The sequence below is a fragment of the Mixophyes fleayi genome, chromosome 2 (assembly GCF_038048845.1).
Source record: "Mixophyes fleayi isolate aMixFle1 chromosome 2, aMixFle1.hap1, whole genome shotgun sequence".
NCBI classification, from domain to species: Eukaryota; Metazoa; Chordata; class Amphibia; order Anura; family Limnodynastidae; genus Mixophyes; species Mixophyes fleayi.
The window spans coordinates 25,697,508-25,713,044 of record NC_134403.1 but is presented as its reverse complement, the minus strand read 5'-3'; the positions used below and the strand labels follow the sequence as shown (position 1 = coordinate 25,713,044).

The window sequence follows — 15,537 nt, the reverse complement described above, 5'->3', positions numbered from 1 at the left end:
AAACAGCTCCGTTGTCTGATAAATGGTCCTTAAATGAGTCAGCAATTACATGAAAAATGTATTATTTCATACCAGTGACAGACCAAAGCAATATAAACAATCTGATCATAAACTCTGGTTAGCAAAGACAATAAACAGAGCCAAAGATTTTAAAAAAATGAAAGACAACATACCTGCCAAGAAGGAGGAACTCCCCAATTATCCCCTGACGTCTCATAGCCATTAAAAGTCCCCTGACGGTCATTCCCTCACAGAAGCAGACCACGACTCTGGCCTTGGGAAGATGACTACGTAACTTTTTTAATAATTTGTCAAAGTTCTGTTCTCCAGCATTACTGTAAATCTTGTAAGATTGGGCAATACAGACCCCGTCTTTAGCCGACATGTCTTTGAATGCTTCCATTCCCCTTTCACCGTAGTTACCTGGAGAGGAAGAAAAGAAAGGAGAAACAAATATTAGGTAATTGACATCCACCTTCTTATTCCATAATTGCTACAACAGTGCTTCATAGATGAAAGGATAAGTCGGCGGTATTACTAGTATGACAAGTAAAATTAAATATAGCTCATTATTTCAATATATTTAATTTGAAAATAACATTTTGATTTTGGGTCTATTGTCTTGTTCTTCCTCTGAATAATTTATTTTCTTAAGTGCAGTACTTTGTTTTAAACTGCAGATGTCACTGTTGCAATGAATGTCTTTGGAAAGCACTTGGTAGACAGCTAGAGACCTCTCTATACAGCTATGGAATCCAACACACCTACAATACAAAGTATTTTACAAAACTGTGGCACCATGTGCTTCTGAATGATGCACCATATAAACACTATAGTATCCTACTCTTAATCAATAACTCTATATAATGTGTTTTGTTTTTAAAACTGAAACAGTCCGTCTAATAATGAGCATTTGTATCGAGAAGTTGTTGTTTAAAGAGTGACTACACACACTGGAGGCAGACATGTTGTGGGTTAAACCATTATATGGGGTCATGAGTTCGATTCCCGACCATGACCTTATCTGTGTGGAGTTTGTATGTACCCCCGTGTTTGCGTGGGTTTCCTCCGGGTGCTCCGGTTTGCCCCCACACTTCAAAAACATACTGGTAGGTTAATTGGCTGACATTAAAATTGACCTTAGTCTCTTTGTCTGCGTGTATGTTAGGGAATTTAGACTGTAAGCTCCAATGGGGCAGGGACTGATGTGAATGTGTTCTCTGTACAGCGCTGCGGAATTAGTGGCGCTATATAAATAGCTGCTGATGATGATAGTGAGCAGATAATAGATGCACTTTAAGACTATAATTTTTTCTTCACCTTCTGTATCTTGAAACATTTGGTAGACGGAGCAATAAGGGTACATTCCGATTAAATCACCTATGATATAATTCCTTCTCAAGCGTTCCCTTAGTGATCTAGCTTTGTACATTACCCACTTACAAAATAGTGTGATCTGCTCCATTTATTCAAATATTTTGCTGTCAAACCCCCTATTAACCTTTAATGTGCCAGGTGCTACTATTTTTCTACCCTCTTTATATTACTTACATGGTCATTTATTTTCACTGGTGATAAATAACGTCTTGTTAAACATTTTATCAGATTTATACCAGAAAAGGCTGTTCTTGAAAAAGTATTTCAGTCCTTTGTATATTTTATTTGCTGTGTGTTTTGGTGACCAAACACTTTTTAAAAAAAATAAAAAATAAATAACAGTCCAAGACCTACGGCACCGCTGACACACCGTTTCGTTAATAATCCATCATGAATGTGGGTGGAGCCTAGGTTCTGCTCCTCAGCCAGCAGTGTCATAAGGACTGACACTGCTGCTGTTGATAAATGCTGATGTTATCTCTCAAGAACAGCAACAAATGTAGAAGCAGAAGAAACTAATGTATTCTTATAACTCTCATATATTGCAAGAAGTATATGTACTAGTTGGCTTAAAAAAGGAATATTTAGCACTTATCCGACAATTTCATATTCAGGGTGACTGTATTCACTGGAAACGGCTGGTGAGCTCCATAAAGGGGTAAGAAAATACCTACAAGCTAGAGTTCAAGTATTCAGATAAATCATTGCTCTACTAATTCATTAAAAAGAAAGCCATACATTTTGTGACAGTTCCTTTTTGGAGCTGCACTACCAAACCCCATATTGCCTCTGTCAGGCGCCGTCTCTGCACTGACACTTGGTGCAGGAGACAGACGCCTGCACCTTGTCGGCAGCCGCATCCTGTTGCCTAGCAGCGGGACGCTATCTCTGCTCACCTGTCGGCAGTCAGCATATCTGACCGCCAATATCTCCCTAACCCAATCAGGATGCAACTTATGGTATATAGAACAAGCACCCTCTGACACATGTTGGTTGCCAGAGTATTGGATCACTCCTGCTCCATCGCTTCCTGAACTTCTGATCCAGTGTTCTTCGGTTCTGACTCGGCTTCCTGCTACTATTCTTCTGTGTTACGTTTTGGTACCTCGCTGCCAGGCTGGTTTGACTATCTGGCTTGATCTGACTTCTCTCAGGATCCTCCCTGTGTACTGCACCGCTTGGTTGGCTCTGACCTGGATTGCCTGGCTACGCCTGTCTACTACTGTCGCTACATCGGTGACTGTCTTGGAGAACCGCGACCTGCGTACCCTCTGCAGCTAAGCCCAAACTTCCTTGCGGGGGTCCCTGGTGTATACCGGGGGTACGTTAGACTCCGCGCCTCCCTGTTCAGTTGCGCCAATACCGGTTAGCGGCCATCTCTGCAATTCCGTGACAGCCTCTCTGGACATTATGGAGAAACAGGGACACGGTCAAAATACACTTGGAGCTTCTAGGTCTGCCGCAGACCTCTCTCCTCGAAAAACATCCCTGCATTGCCGTGCCCAATAGTGACAAGGTGAACCTGGTACTCGCTCAACGAGGTGAAGGGGATACACCTCACAACAGTCCTAGCAGTCAGGACAAAAGTCTCACATTGCGACTGTTCTGCCTAAATCAGGACAGTTGGGAGGTACTTAGAACCGGTACTGAGAGCTATTTACTAGACTGTTTGGTTGCAATGGTTTTAGTGCAGATTTCACCCATAATTGCCTACACTGCAGGAATGTCTAGAAAACTTCCAGATTTTGCAGTGTTCTCCCGGACTCCCGGCAGAGTAGGCCACTCTACCGGATCTCGCGACTCTTTCTTGTAAAGAGGGCTGGATGGAGCCTCATTGATGAGATTCGTGCCATCATGGCTCCGCAATGACAAAGTAGGCAAAATTTCACCTTGGACCAATATTCCTAAATATCCATCACTGACAGTGTTTGCTACTTGACCAAAATACATATGGCTTTTTCAAAGTTCAATTCCTCGCCTTTAACATGAAAACACAGTTTATTATTATTATTATTAATATTATCATTTATTTGTTAGGCACCACAAGGTATCCACAGCGCCGCACACAGTACTAACAGTAGACTATACAGGGTGAAACCATACAGAACAATGAACAAAAAGTACCAATACTTCAGAAACTCCGGCCAGTCATATGCAGTAAAGACGGAGCGGAAGAACAGGTATGGAGACAGGAGGGGAGGGGGCCCTGCTCATACGAGCTTACATCCTAAGGGAGGGTAAACAGACCAGGCACAAGAGGAGCCAGTTGAGGCAAGAGGTAGAGAAGGGCGGACGAGCTAAAGGGAGGAGATGGGGGTTAAGTAGATGGTTGATAGGCTTTGAGGAAGAGGTGAGTTTTGAGTGCACGTTTGAAGGAGCACAGAGTAGGAGAGAGACGGATGGAACGAGGGAGGTCATTCCAGAGAAGGGGGGCTGCACGGGAAAAGTCTTGAATTCTAGAGTGGGAAGTGGTGATAAGAGTGGAGGAGAGGTGACCGTCATTGGCCGAGCGCAGGGAGCGGGCAGGAGTGTGAATGGAGAGGAGGTTAGAGATATAAGGGGCAGTAGAGTTGGAGAGAGCCTTGTAAGTGGTGGTGAGGAGTTTAAAAAGAATTCTGTAGGGGAAGTTTATCTCCAGATAAGCAAAAATAAACTATCTACGTAATGACAGTACATCAGGAATGGTAATAGAAACATAACTTTTCATATTACCACTAAGTATCTGAAAATAATATACACAATCTTAGCCATTGCAAAATACTGCAGTTTGTGAACAGGCCATAGGAAGACAATCACGTTATACTGCTTTTAAATGATGCTTGCCTGGAGCCACAACAACACAGATTTATATATCATGGAGTGCCGCGATAAATTACAGTAATATGCACCTGTCTGTCCTCCCGACGTGTTTTATTTCTGCCCAAAGCAGAGCAGTTAAAGAAATCTGATAATATTTTACACCTGTACATTTTATTTTATGTTACATTCGAACATTGATCTATATTATCCTGTTTTTTAACTTTTGTCTACTTCACGGCTTTTTAGTGTACACGAACCTGCAGCGATATAAAGTAACTGGAGCTAGCATTGTAGATAAGCGTTTTAATCTTAAAAATGAAAGTTATAAAATGCTAAAGTTATAGTAGCAATTTGGGGATTTTACTTTCTTTAAATATTGGTGTGGGTTGGCTGATCCGAGATGTTGCCAAATTTTGACATTTTTTTTTTAACAATGATTGTATGTATATCATACTTGCCAACTCTCCTGGAATGTCCAGGAGACTCCCGGATTCCGGGTAGGTCTCCCGGGAGAGTATGGCAGCCTGCCCACTTCACTAGGAAGTGGGCAGAATTAGATCCAAAATGCCGCTCAGGGAATGGCATCAATCCCCCCCCCCCATTGTAAAATGATGGGTTTGCATCATTACATCACGGGGGCGTGGACAAAATGGTGTGATTTGCATAGCCCCACCCCTGAAATGTCCACCTTACCCAGGCAGCTCCCGGGCGCCGACTTAAGAAAGTCGGCAAGTATGATGTATATTTTAAAGCACTTGTCACTGTCACCTACAGACAGTAGAGCCAATGGCAGGTACTGATAGGGACAGATGGGGCAAATATGTGAGTGTGGTGTTAATGGAAATGAAGAGAGGGAGGGAGGAAAGTAGGGAGGGGGTGTGACATATGTCATATGAGAACGGAGGGAAAGTATATGTGACAAGGAGAAGGAGGAAGGAGGGACAAGGGGAGAGTCTGGGCCATAAGTGACAAAGGGTCCAAATCATAGTTGCCTACTCTCCCGGAATGTCCGGGAGACTCCCGAACTTATGGGAGTTCTCCCGGACACCAATTCTCCCTGATCCTGGTTGGCTGTGTAAACTAAATAGAGGGGACGGGGCCTAGTGATAACATGAACCCAGCATTGTGGCCCCGCCCCCTGTTTTTATTGGTTCAGGGTGGTGATGTCCGTTTTGGGGGTGGGTCCAATGACGCAATTCCTCGAGCCCCGCCCCCACACACCCTCTGCACCCCGGACCTCCCGGGAATCATCTTGCCCATGTTGGCAAGTATGGTCCAAATATAACCCTATACTTAACCTAATAGTTTGTTAGATACTCTCTAGCAGAGTGTACTTAACATGTACACCTCTTTCATATTCAGGATGCTAACCCCCATCGCTGCATCAGATACCCCAACTTCATTGTGTTTGAACTGACCATCATAAAAAGCTCTTAAATTAAGAATGAAACAGGTAAAGGGTTAGATATATATATATATATATATATATATATATATATATATATATATGCAAGCACAACCAACAAATATTCATGCATTCATGAGAATTCAGCCTATCAATTCACTTGCACTTGTGACATTATGGATTGCCTCAAAGGGCCTCATTCTGCACTCTAATCTTATGCTGAATACAATTGGAGCTTTAAGATACAATTGTCCAAATGTTTATAGTATACAGCAAAGAAACATACGTTATACTGGAACAGAAATACAATAAGTTGCTTTTGAAGCACTGTATATCAGAAGCTACACCAGCCTTCTTTCATAACGCTTCCAGGAATGTGATATATTAACAGGGAAGTAAATTATAGCAACTCTGTTTTCCAGACACTTTACAAGGAGCGTTATCACAAAAGACATAATGGGAGTTATTTATCAAGTGAGAGCAAGTGCTTAGTATTGGATTGTCAGGCCACATATATCAAACCATCCTGTCCATATGTTATGTTTCCGTTATATAACTAATGTGGCAAGAGGCCGCTACTGCAGAAGCACACGCGAACAACAACTTCCTTTTTATGGTGCTTTATTGTCAGGATGGTAAATGTTTGACACCGTATACTTGTACAGCAATCATGGAGACCCTAAACACTAGCTATACATAGTCCAGCTCTCTCTCAGGACCAGCCAGCTCACCCAGCGTTGATCTCTCTGAACAAATGAAACAAACAAGCTTTTATACATGATGCTCCTCCCCCAGCCTTAGCTTGATGGACAGGTGACACACCCACCTTTTCTTTAAAAGAAAACACCAATCACTGCCTCTGTTTGCACAGCCACACCCTGTCTGTTTGCTGAGAAGAAATCATGTAAGTTAACAAACTTTAAACTACACATATGTTTTTACCTGGTTTAATCTCCACCTAGGTGCATAACTATGTTTTATTCTGTTTGTATGCTTTCTCTGCCTCTTGTCAGAAAAATGTCTCCCTTTGTTACACTAACTAGTAGCTCTATCAGTCTCTTGGTTGGCAATATAGATAGTGCTGAGTCAATAGGGATACATGCACACAGACGGGGGGTTACCCTGTGTCAACCGAACACCCAAGTCTCCATTCAACTAGGGTCAGTATCGTATGTATGCGATAACATGTGTCTGCATCAGGAGCACCTGTAAAAATGTATTTTATGTACAGTAGACATTAAGGACAGACTATTAAATGTTTTTCAACGGAAAAAAAAATTAATTATGCAATAATTACCCAGGCAAAAACAGGACCCGGCCCAACTAGATAAGACATGCAAAATAAGACCACATTCACCCAAACTCCCTTTTCAACTAAGCCCAGACACGTTAAAAAGCCACGCCCCTTATGGGATTACAAATCTAAATTAAGACGGGTGAGAGGTATAAATTTTGTCCAGAATTTTCAATATGTACAGCAATTCCATTTAACCTTCAGTCAATAAAAGAGACAGTTCTTAGGACAAGAGTCTTGTCAACAATCAGCATTCAAAAATATACTAGGAGCACTTTAAAGTGAGGAATGTTCACTGTTACATGTATCTCAAAAGGAAGCATTTCACAATATGCCAGGTCTCTAAAACGTGGCATATAAAATACATTGGCTTCATGGTGACACTAAAACTAGTTCCAAACTTGTAGATAATCTTACAAGAGTGCGTACGCTCCTTTGCTGTGGTATGTGCACAAGAAGGGGCGCAATTATGCTGCACACAGTGTGGTCATGTCATGTTGGCCATGCCACGTTGGGTTGGGTGTGCCACGTCGGGTATGCCAAGTGCCACACCCAAAGCCCAGCCCCTTTCTTTCCCTAACAAATGCACCTTCCCACTGTCTTGACCTGTGAGACTGAGGGACTGTCCCACCAAAATCAGGGCAGTTAGGGGGGTTATAATTGCGAACTGCAGGTCTGCAGTTGTCACTACACAAACATGCATGCAAACTAATTACAGTCCCACCAGCAAACATGAGTATTTAATAGTGGCTAGGATTCACAGGCTTAATCTAGTATGCAGTTAAAAATAATTCCACAGCGACTGTGTTAGATTTTAAGAGCCAAATAAAAGTGAACAAGTGATATAGCATTTATATCAATAGTGGGCTTTTATAGAACTGGACACATTGAATGGATATAATTCATGGCTATATATGCAATTAATAAAGGCTGCTTTAGGCCTACGTAGTAAAAGCCACCTTTCTGCAGAATATATTTCAACTAATGCAGCACGTGTATTAACGCAGGGGGGGCATAGTGATACAAGTTACACAGAATCGCATCATCAAGGCCCCACCCACTTCAGAAGAAAGTGGTGTCGGGCGGGATATAGAACAGTGACTTTCTTTCCCGGGAGAACTCGAAATTTGTGATCCTCCTGAACATTCCGGGAGATTAGGCAAGTGTGCAGAAGGGAGGAGATGGGTGAACAGGGGGCATTCCCAAAGTGGAATGCTGTTACACTGTGTTTTGCGCAGCAGCGCAGAAACAATATTTAATTTTGCTGACCAAGAGACTATTATAATGAGATATAGGGATGCATTTTCAGCAGCGTTGTCATTCCCAGTCTGCAAAATGAATTGAATTTTGCACTAGTGTAGGGTTAGTAGAGACTGGGCCTCATCCTAAACTTTTAATGGGAGCCATTTTGCTCCTCCGTGTTGCACTTTAGAGGAGAAGCACATTTCATGGTGAACTCCAAGCTATGTAATAAAAGCTTTATAAAGCAATAAAAATAGTTCCGCTATCCTTTATTTCTAGAGATGTTCACTGACCCCTGTGTTTTGGTTTTGGTTTTCGATCTGAATTAACTTTGTGTTTTGGTTTTGGTTTTGGCAAAACCGACCTTGCATGTTTTGCTTTTGATTTTGGATCTGTATTTTTTAGGAAAAAAAACTAAAATATGCTAAAATCACATCATTTTACTCTTTTTTTTGTTCCTACATTATTATTAACCTAAATAACACAAATTTCCAGTAATTTCCAGTCAATTTTGACCACCTCACAGGTCACAATATTATTTTCATCCACTCTCGGACAAAGACTGCAGCGAGCTGGCTGGATGCTAAGCAGCAGAGCAATGACACAAACACACGGCAGTTCATAGCACATCTAGGAAACATTGCCACACAGCAGTGGCAGAAAAGCAAAGTGGTGCGAGATGGAATTGTCCATGGGCCCTCCAACCCACCCTTATGTAAGATATTGAAAAGGACATGTACAGTGTAACAAACCAGCCACAAAAGTAGCACTGCTTGTCACTTGAAGTGCTTGGCTTGTTTGGGCCCCCACAAAAACAAGCTACCAATAGCTTAGCTGCCTTAAACCTAACAGTGTTGTCAATGAACTCTACATTAGTAAACCATGTCTGCTCATGCTGCATGTTTAATCTCCTTCTCCTCTGTGGATACCTCCCTCTCATCCCTGAAGAACTGCCAAACTTATGTAGACAAAGGCATGGATATTACAACTGGAGGGGCATTAGATCTTCTTCAGACAGACTGTGACACGGAACATGTGGGCAGCATGGAATCTATCATTTTGGAATACGGTGCATTGAACAGATATTTAAACCAATACATAGTTGAGGAGACCGCACTTAAGGTAAAATGTGACCCACCGGATGAGATCCCGGATATAAAAGGGCTTGTACAGGAGAGATACACTGCACTTCAGAAGATTAATAATATTAATAATGAGGAGGTTCTGAGGCAGGATGATAAATATATCCAGTTTAAAGAACAGCTAAGAGACCTCAGAAAACAAATGGTTGTGTCGCCGGCCCCTGCAGGCTATGCTTTGGAAGACAAGGAGATGGCCATCACCCTGAGCACACGGCCGGTTCACTGAAACTGAGAATGGCTCATGAAATCAGTTATGGTACATTCGATCGCTCCAACCATTCCTTGGATAATTGTGGTAATTCTACAGCTCATACATTGCAACGAGCGCTGCCCCCCCCCCCCCCCCCCCCCCGGGATGCGTGCACTTATCAGACCAAGACCAATCCAGGGTGCCCCGGCGGGTTGGAGATGGTGAATCCAGTGAAAAACAAAGTATGTGGTTACACGTACGAGAGAGAAGCAATTGAAAGGATGATTGAAAACAAACTTCAGAAGGGTAAATCCGCCAGGTGTCCAAAAATTGGCTGTGATCACTCTGACATGAGTATATCGGACAATGCACTAAAAAGGGCCATTGAAATTCACAGAAAAAAGCAAGATCATCGCTGAGCTTTCAATCAGCCCAAATTCTCCAAAAATTATTATATAGTTAGGTACCTTTGACGTAAAGTGCAGATTACAAACACTTTGTGCAATATTGATGAAACAGCAGCAAAGTATAAGGTTTGAGTAATACATATTGTAACAAAAGGAGGCATTTAGCTGGCAATATACAGAGAAAGCAGGGAAGTAGAGTAAAACATTTGTGCAGTAATGCACCTAGATTGAATGTGAAGACTTATGTATGAAAAGCAATAGTTTTAAAGAGAAGGTGGGTGTGTCACTTGTCCATCAAGCTAAGGCTGGGGGAGGAGTATTAGGTATAAAAGCTTGTTTGTATCATTTGTTCACTGAGACCAACGCTGGGGAAGCTGGTTGATCTTGAGAGAGAGAGCTGAGCTATGTCTAGCTAGCATTTAGTGTCTCCAAGTATTGCTGTGAAATCTGTACGGTGTCAAAACATTTACCATCCTGACAATAAAACTACATAAAAAGGAAGAAGTTGTTCGCGTGTGCTTCTGCAGTAGCGGGCTCTTGCCACAATATACACATCTATTTAGACATCCATGTTTACATTACTTCTGCAAGCAACGTTGTTCTTTGTTAATAAAACTGTTGTCTTTATAGCGTTCGAAAAAATAATAATAATCCTCCACCATTCTTTGTATGTTGATAGTTGATAGTAGGATCAGGTGGAGTTACAGCAGGGATGTCACTAATTTTGGTCACTTCTTTTACAGTAGACAAGACCAGATGTCGAAATGTTGTGCTGAGTCATCTTCATCATCAATTAGTGGCTTTGATTTTTGCAAAACACACAACAGTATATAGCACATGTAGGTAACATTGGCACACAGTGATAGCTGAAAAGAAAAGTTGTGGAAGGTGGAATTGCCCTTGGAACCTCACACCCACCCTTATGTTGGATCTTAAGAATAGCATGCACACTTTAACAAACCAAGCACTTCAGCAACAAGTAGTGATGTGCTTGGTTTGTTTGGGCCCTCACAAAACAAGCAAACAATGGGCTTAAGGCACCTAAGCTAACAGTGCAATTAATGAACTCTACTGTGGCAAGATGTTGTTGTCATCATCCTCAGCCTCACCCTCTTCAGTGTGTATTTCATCCTCACACATTATTAAATCATCACCACTGGAATCCACCATTACAGAAGTCTCTGTATTTTGATGTAATTGGCGGGAAAGCCCTACCATGTGGAAATTGTAGTTCATTTTTATGAACATCATCTTTTCCACAGTTGGAGGAAGTAGCCTCCTACGCAGATCGCTGACAAGGTTCCCGGCTGTGCAGAAAACTCTTTCCGAGTACACACTGGAGGGTGGGAAACTTAGGCAGTGCAAAGCGAGTTGGTACATAGGTCTCCAAATTATCTTTTTTTTCTCCCTTTATTTAAAAGGACTGTCTGATGTGTCTATTTCTATGCTGTTATTAAAATAATCCTCCACCATCCTTTGGATGTTGATAGTAGGATCAGCTGGATTATTCGCAAAGGTATGACATTTTTTGGTCAATTCTTTTAGACCAGACCAAAAGTCAAAATGTTGTGCGGAATCATCTGCACCATACCTGGGTCTCTTGGGAAAGCTAAGTTTTTTCCTAGCAGCAGTTGAGTGAGAAACTGAAGGAGGAGACGCCGTCCTGTCACATAACACTTAAACTGTCATCTTGCTCACCAGGAGCTCCTTGCATCTAAGTTGGAAATAAAGAGAAGACATAGCTCTAAAATCTAGGATCAAGCACAGTCGCCAAACTGTAGTGATCCAATTTCAAGATTTTGATAACTCTTGGATCCTGGCGAAATGAATAAAGTACTTGATCTACAAGTCCGACATACTTAGTATAATTGCTTTGTTTAATCTCCTCTTTCATTTTCTCAAGCTGCTTTTCCAAAAGTTTAATTAAGGGAATCACTTGCTCAAGCTAGCAGTGTCTGAACTCACTTCACAGGTGACTACTTCGAATGATTTCAGCACCTTGCACAACACTGAAAGTATTCTCAACTGTGCTTGACTAAAATACTTCCCCCCTCCTTTCCCAATGTCATAGCTTGTGGAGTAAGCGTGGATGGCTTTCCGCTGTCCCTCCATCCTCAGAAGCATTTAAAGGGTGCAATTCCACCTTGTTACCACCTCTTGCGTCAGTTGGTGGCAGGGAAAGTTAAATTGCTCTTGTAGCTGCACAGATACACAGAGTAGCCTTCCTCTGAAAAATGTGACGTTATTGGGTCCATGCTGCTGCTGCTGTTCCAGCTGGTGAAGGCGAATCACCAACTCAGTGGGCTGTCACAGTCATATAATCTTTAGTTTGCCCAGTTATGCTTGTCCACATATCTGTGGTTAAGTGTACAGTGGGTAGAACGGCATTTTGCAGCCCAATTATTACATTTTTGCAAACCTTCTGGTAGAGGTGAAGGATAGCTTTTCTAGTAAAATGGTGTTGTGATGGAATTTGGCAACGAGGACACAAGACCTCAAGTAACTGTATAAAACCTGCTGCATTAATAGTGGATATTGGACGGAAATCTAATACTAGCATAGTTGCCATGGCGTCTCTGATACACTTTGCGACTGGGTGACAGCTTTCATACTTGCTTCCTCTTGCAAAGGATTGTTTAACAGTCAATTGTTGTAAACTACTAATAGTCTTCTTCTTGGTCTGCTTCTGCGATGAAAATCCACCCCCAGCAGCAGCAGTGGGACTAACGCTCAAGAATTCTTCTGAGGAATCCAGGATAGTGGAGGAGTCATCTGGCCTTAGCAACTTGGATGCAGGACTAACTCTGATTGTTACTGAGGATATTGATGAGGAAAGTGTTGTGGGTGTAGATTGCAGGTGTCGGGATGTAGCTGAGAGAAGGGACCTAGCTGATGCTGGACTGCTTGTTGTTATTTTTTTAGCATAAGTTTTCGATTTTTCCAACAGCTGGCCATGAACTTGCTTCAAATGGCGAAAAATGGATGAGGTTCCTAGATGTTTAAGGTCCCTACCTCTGCTGACTGTGGGTTTACAAACGCTACAAATGGCTAGACAACTGTTGTCAGGATTTGGGTAGAAATAATTCCACACATAAGAGGTGGATTTTTTGGTCATCTGCCCAGGCATGACAATGGGCTATTTCTTATCACGTGCAAGAACTGCTTCCACTGGTGTAGGACTTAGACAAACAACATCATCCTCATCAACATCCTCATTAGCGCCCTCGTCGGCTACACAAATATCCCCCTCATCCTATTGCACTTTCAAAGTGGCATCCTCAATTTGTGTATCACCAAATACACTTGGGCTGCTCATGCACACATCAGCAAAAAGGCTGAAAGGGTCCTTCTTTATGGGTACACTATAGGAACAGTCAGTCTTACAAATAACACTCGTGGATAGACTCTCCTCAGGGATTTGTGTCATTTCTGAATTTGAACATACATTTTCTTCTAATACCTCACTGTTTTCTTCCAGCTCGGCTTTTACACATAAAAGTATTTGGACACCAATTTTGGAGTCAGAATGACAAGGTCTTGCTTGGTCATGACTGACCTTACAAGAAGATGCCTCAGTGACATTTGCGGAACTTATACAGAAAGGCGAAGGCCAGAGTCTTTCCTTGTCACCGTGTGTGTAGAATGGCATGTTGGCATTTTTATTTTTTTCTGCAGTTAACATTGGCTGGATTATAGGTTTTTTTTTCTTTACCACAGTAAAAACTTTAGCATAGGCTTTAGCAGACGACGTAGAGGGATTACTATTATCATAACTGGTTCCAGCAGCTGCTTGATGCTCCTTGTCTTCTGTGTACTGCTGTGAATCCATTTTAATAACACAGTACAATGTGACTGCAGATTTTGAAGAACACTGCCAGCCCTATTATTTGTATTTCAGCAATAACAATTAGCAAAGGAGCAATGGAGCTCTCCTTTTTGTGTGTTAGCTACATAACCTTGTACAATGAGACTGCAGATTTAGAACAAGACTGCCAGTCCTATTATTTCTATTTCAGCAATGACAATTAGCAATGGAGCTCTCCTGTTTGTGTGTTAGCTATATAACACAGTACAATGTGACTGCAGATTTAGAACAACACTGCCGGCCCTATTATTTCTATTTCAGCAATGACAATTAGCAATAGAGCAATGGAACTCTCCTGTTTGTGTGTTAGCTATATAACACAGTACAATGTGACTGCAGATTTAGAAGACCAAACCTGCCAACCCTATTATTTCTACTTCAGCAATGACAATTAGCAATGGAGCTCTCCTGTTTGTGTGTTAGCTATATTACACAGTACAATGTGACTGCTGATTTAGAAGACCAAGCCTGCCAGCCCTATAATTCCTATTTCAGCAATGACAATTAGCAATGGAGCAATGGAGCTCTACTGAATGTCATTGGAGGCTTTAAAGAACACTGCTACCCCTCCTCTTTCTATTCTACCTATGATGCTGCCCAACTGCACTAGAGACTGCCAAGAACTGTGCTACCCCTTCTGTGTCCCTCTGTGAAATGTCGCTGGATTGCCGTGGAGGGCGGTACTTATGGAATTGTGAGATCCAACAACTTAACAATGACGTTTTGCCTTGTTTTCAATTCCAAGGGTGCGCAAAAGATCTGCTAAGTTCGGGTGTGTTCGGTTCTCAGAGAACTGAGCCTGAGCATCTCTACTTATTTCCATAATTTATATTTAAGATATAAATAAGACTAAAGCAAGCAGCAAATGGTGGTTCTATGTAGTAACATATAACATACACAATTGACCCAGGTAATGAAGACAGTCCCCATGCACCCCAAATCCTCAACTATTCCCTGCTGCCTCCATGTTGGTGTCTTGAATAGATGCCCCCTCCCAAGGTTATTAGCCCAACACAAAAAAGCTCCAGGGGCTAATTGTGTTAATCGGCGAGTTCTGTAACTCACCGATATTCGGCGACTTTGACGGCTAAATTCAAACCGACAATGTCTTTAAGACATTGCCATTTTAAATTTAGCTATCAAAATCATCGAATATCGGAGTGTTGCAGATTAATACATTTACCCCCATGACTCTTACAGAACTCCCCTGGAGGCTAGGCTATATAAAGATTGGAACCCCTGGAGTAGCAACTTTTCCACCTTAGTGGTCCCAGTATAGTGGACAGCGGTCCCTTTTTTTTTTTTTTTTTAAATTACCCACACGCACAAGACAGCTGATAAATGCTAAATGATCAAATCCAGCATTCCCTCTTTGGCCGAGAAAATAACCTGCATGTCCTAAATCTGACTGCCTGTAATTGGCTGGATGTGGATAAATGCCTCTGATTTGCTGGCTGTGGGAAAACGCTTATGATTGGTTGGAGAGTGTAGGGGGCGCATCTTTGCTTCACTTCCTGCTATATATATATATATATATATATATATATATATATATATATATATATATATATATATCATTTAGCAACAGTTGGCACTATTGTGCCAGTGGGTCTTTCTTCATGGAAAGTAATCAGGGGTTTTCATTTTGTTTTTTTTATTCTTGGTATAACGGGCAGGGGTCCTGTCCATTATATTTGGACTACTGGTGTGGCAAAGTTACCACTCTATGGGTACAAAACCCATTACTTCATCCCGCAGCCCTGGTTGCATGTTGAAGATCATTTCTAAGCATGGTCTAAGATGTGTAATAAAAAAC

At 41.8% G+C, this 15,537-nt stretch overlaps 1 protein-coding gene across 5 annotated transcripts in view; it reads right to left on the bottom strand.

The window, feature by feature from the left end:
* Window positions 1-15,537, bottom strand: part of GRM5 (glutamate metabotropic receptor 5) — a 281,674-nt gene that overhangs the window by 169,624 nt on the left and 96,513 nt on the right. For all 5 annotated transcript variants that reach the window (XM_075198702.1, XM_075198706.1, XM_075198701.1 and 2 more), the window contains exon 3: window positions 174-423. In XM_075198702.1, coding sequence (XP_075054803.1) covers window positions 174-423 — 250 coding nt within the window. The remainder of the gene's footprint in view (window positions 1-173; window positions 424-15,537) is intronic.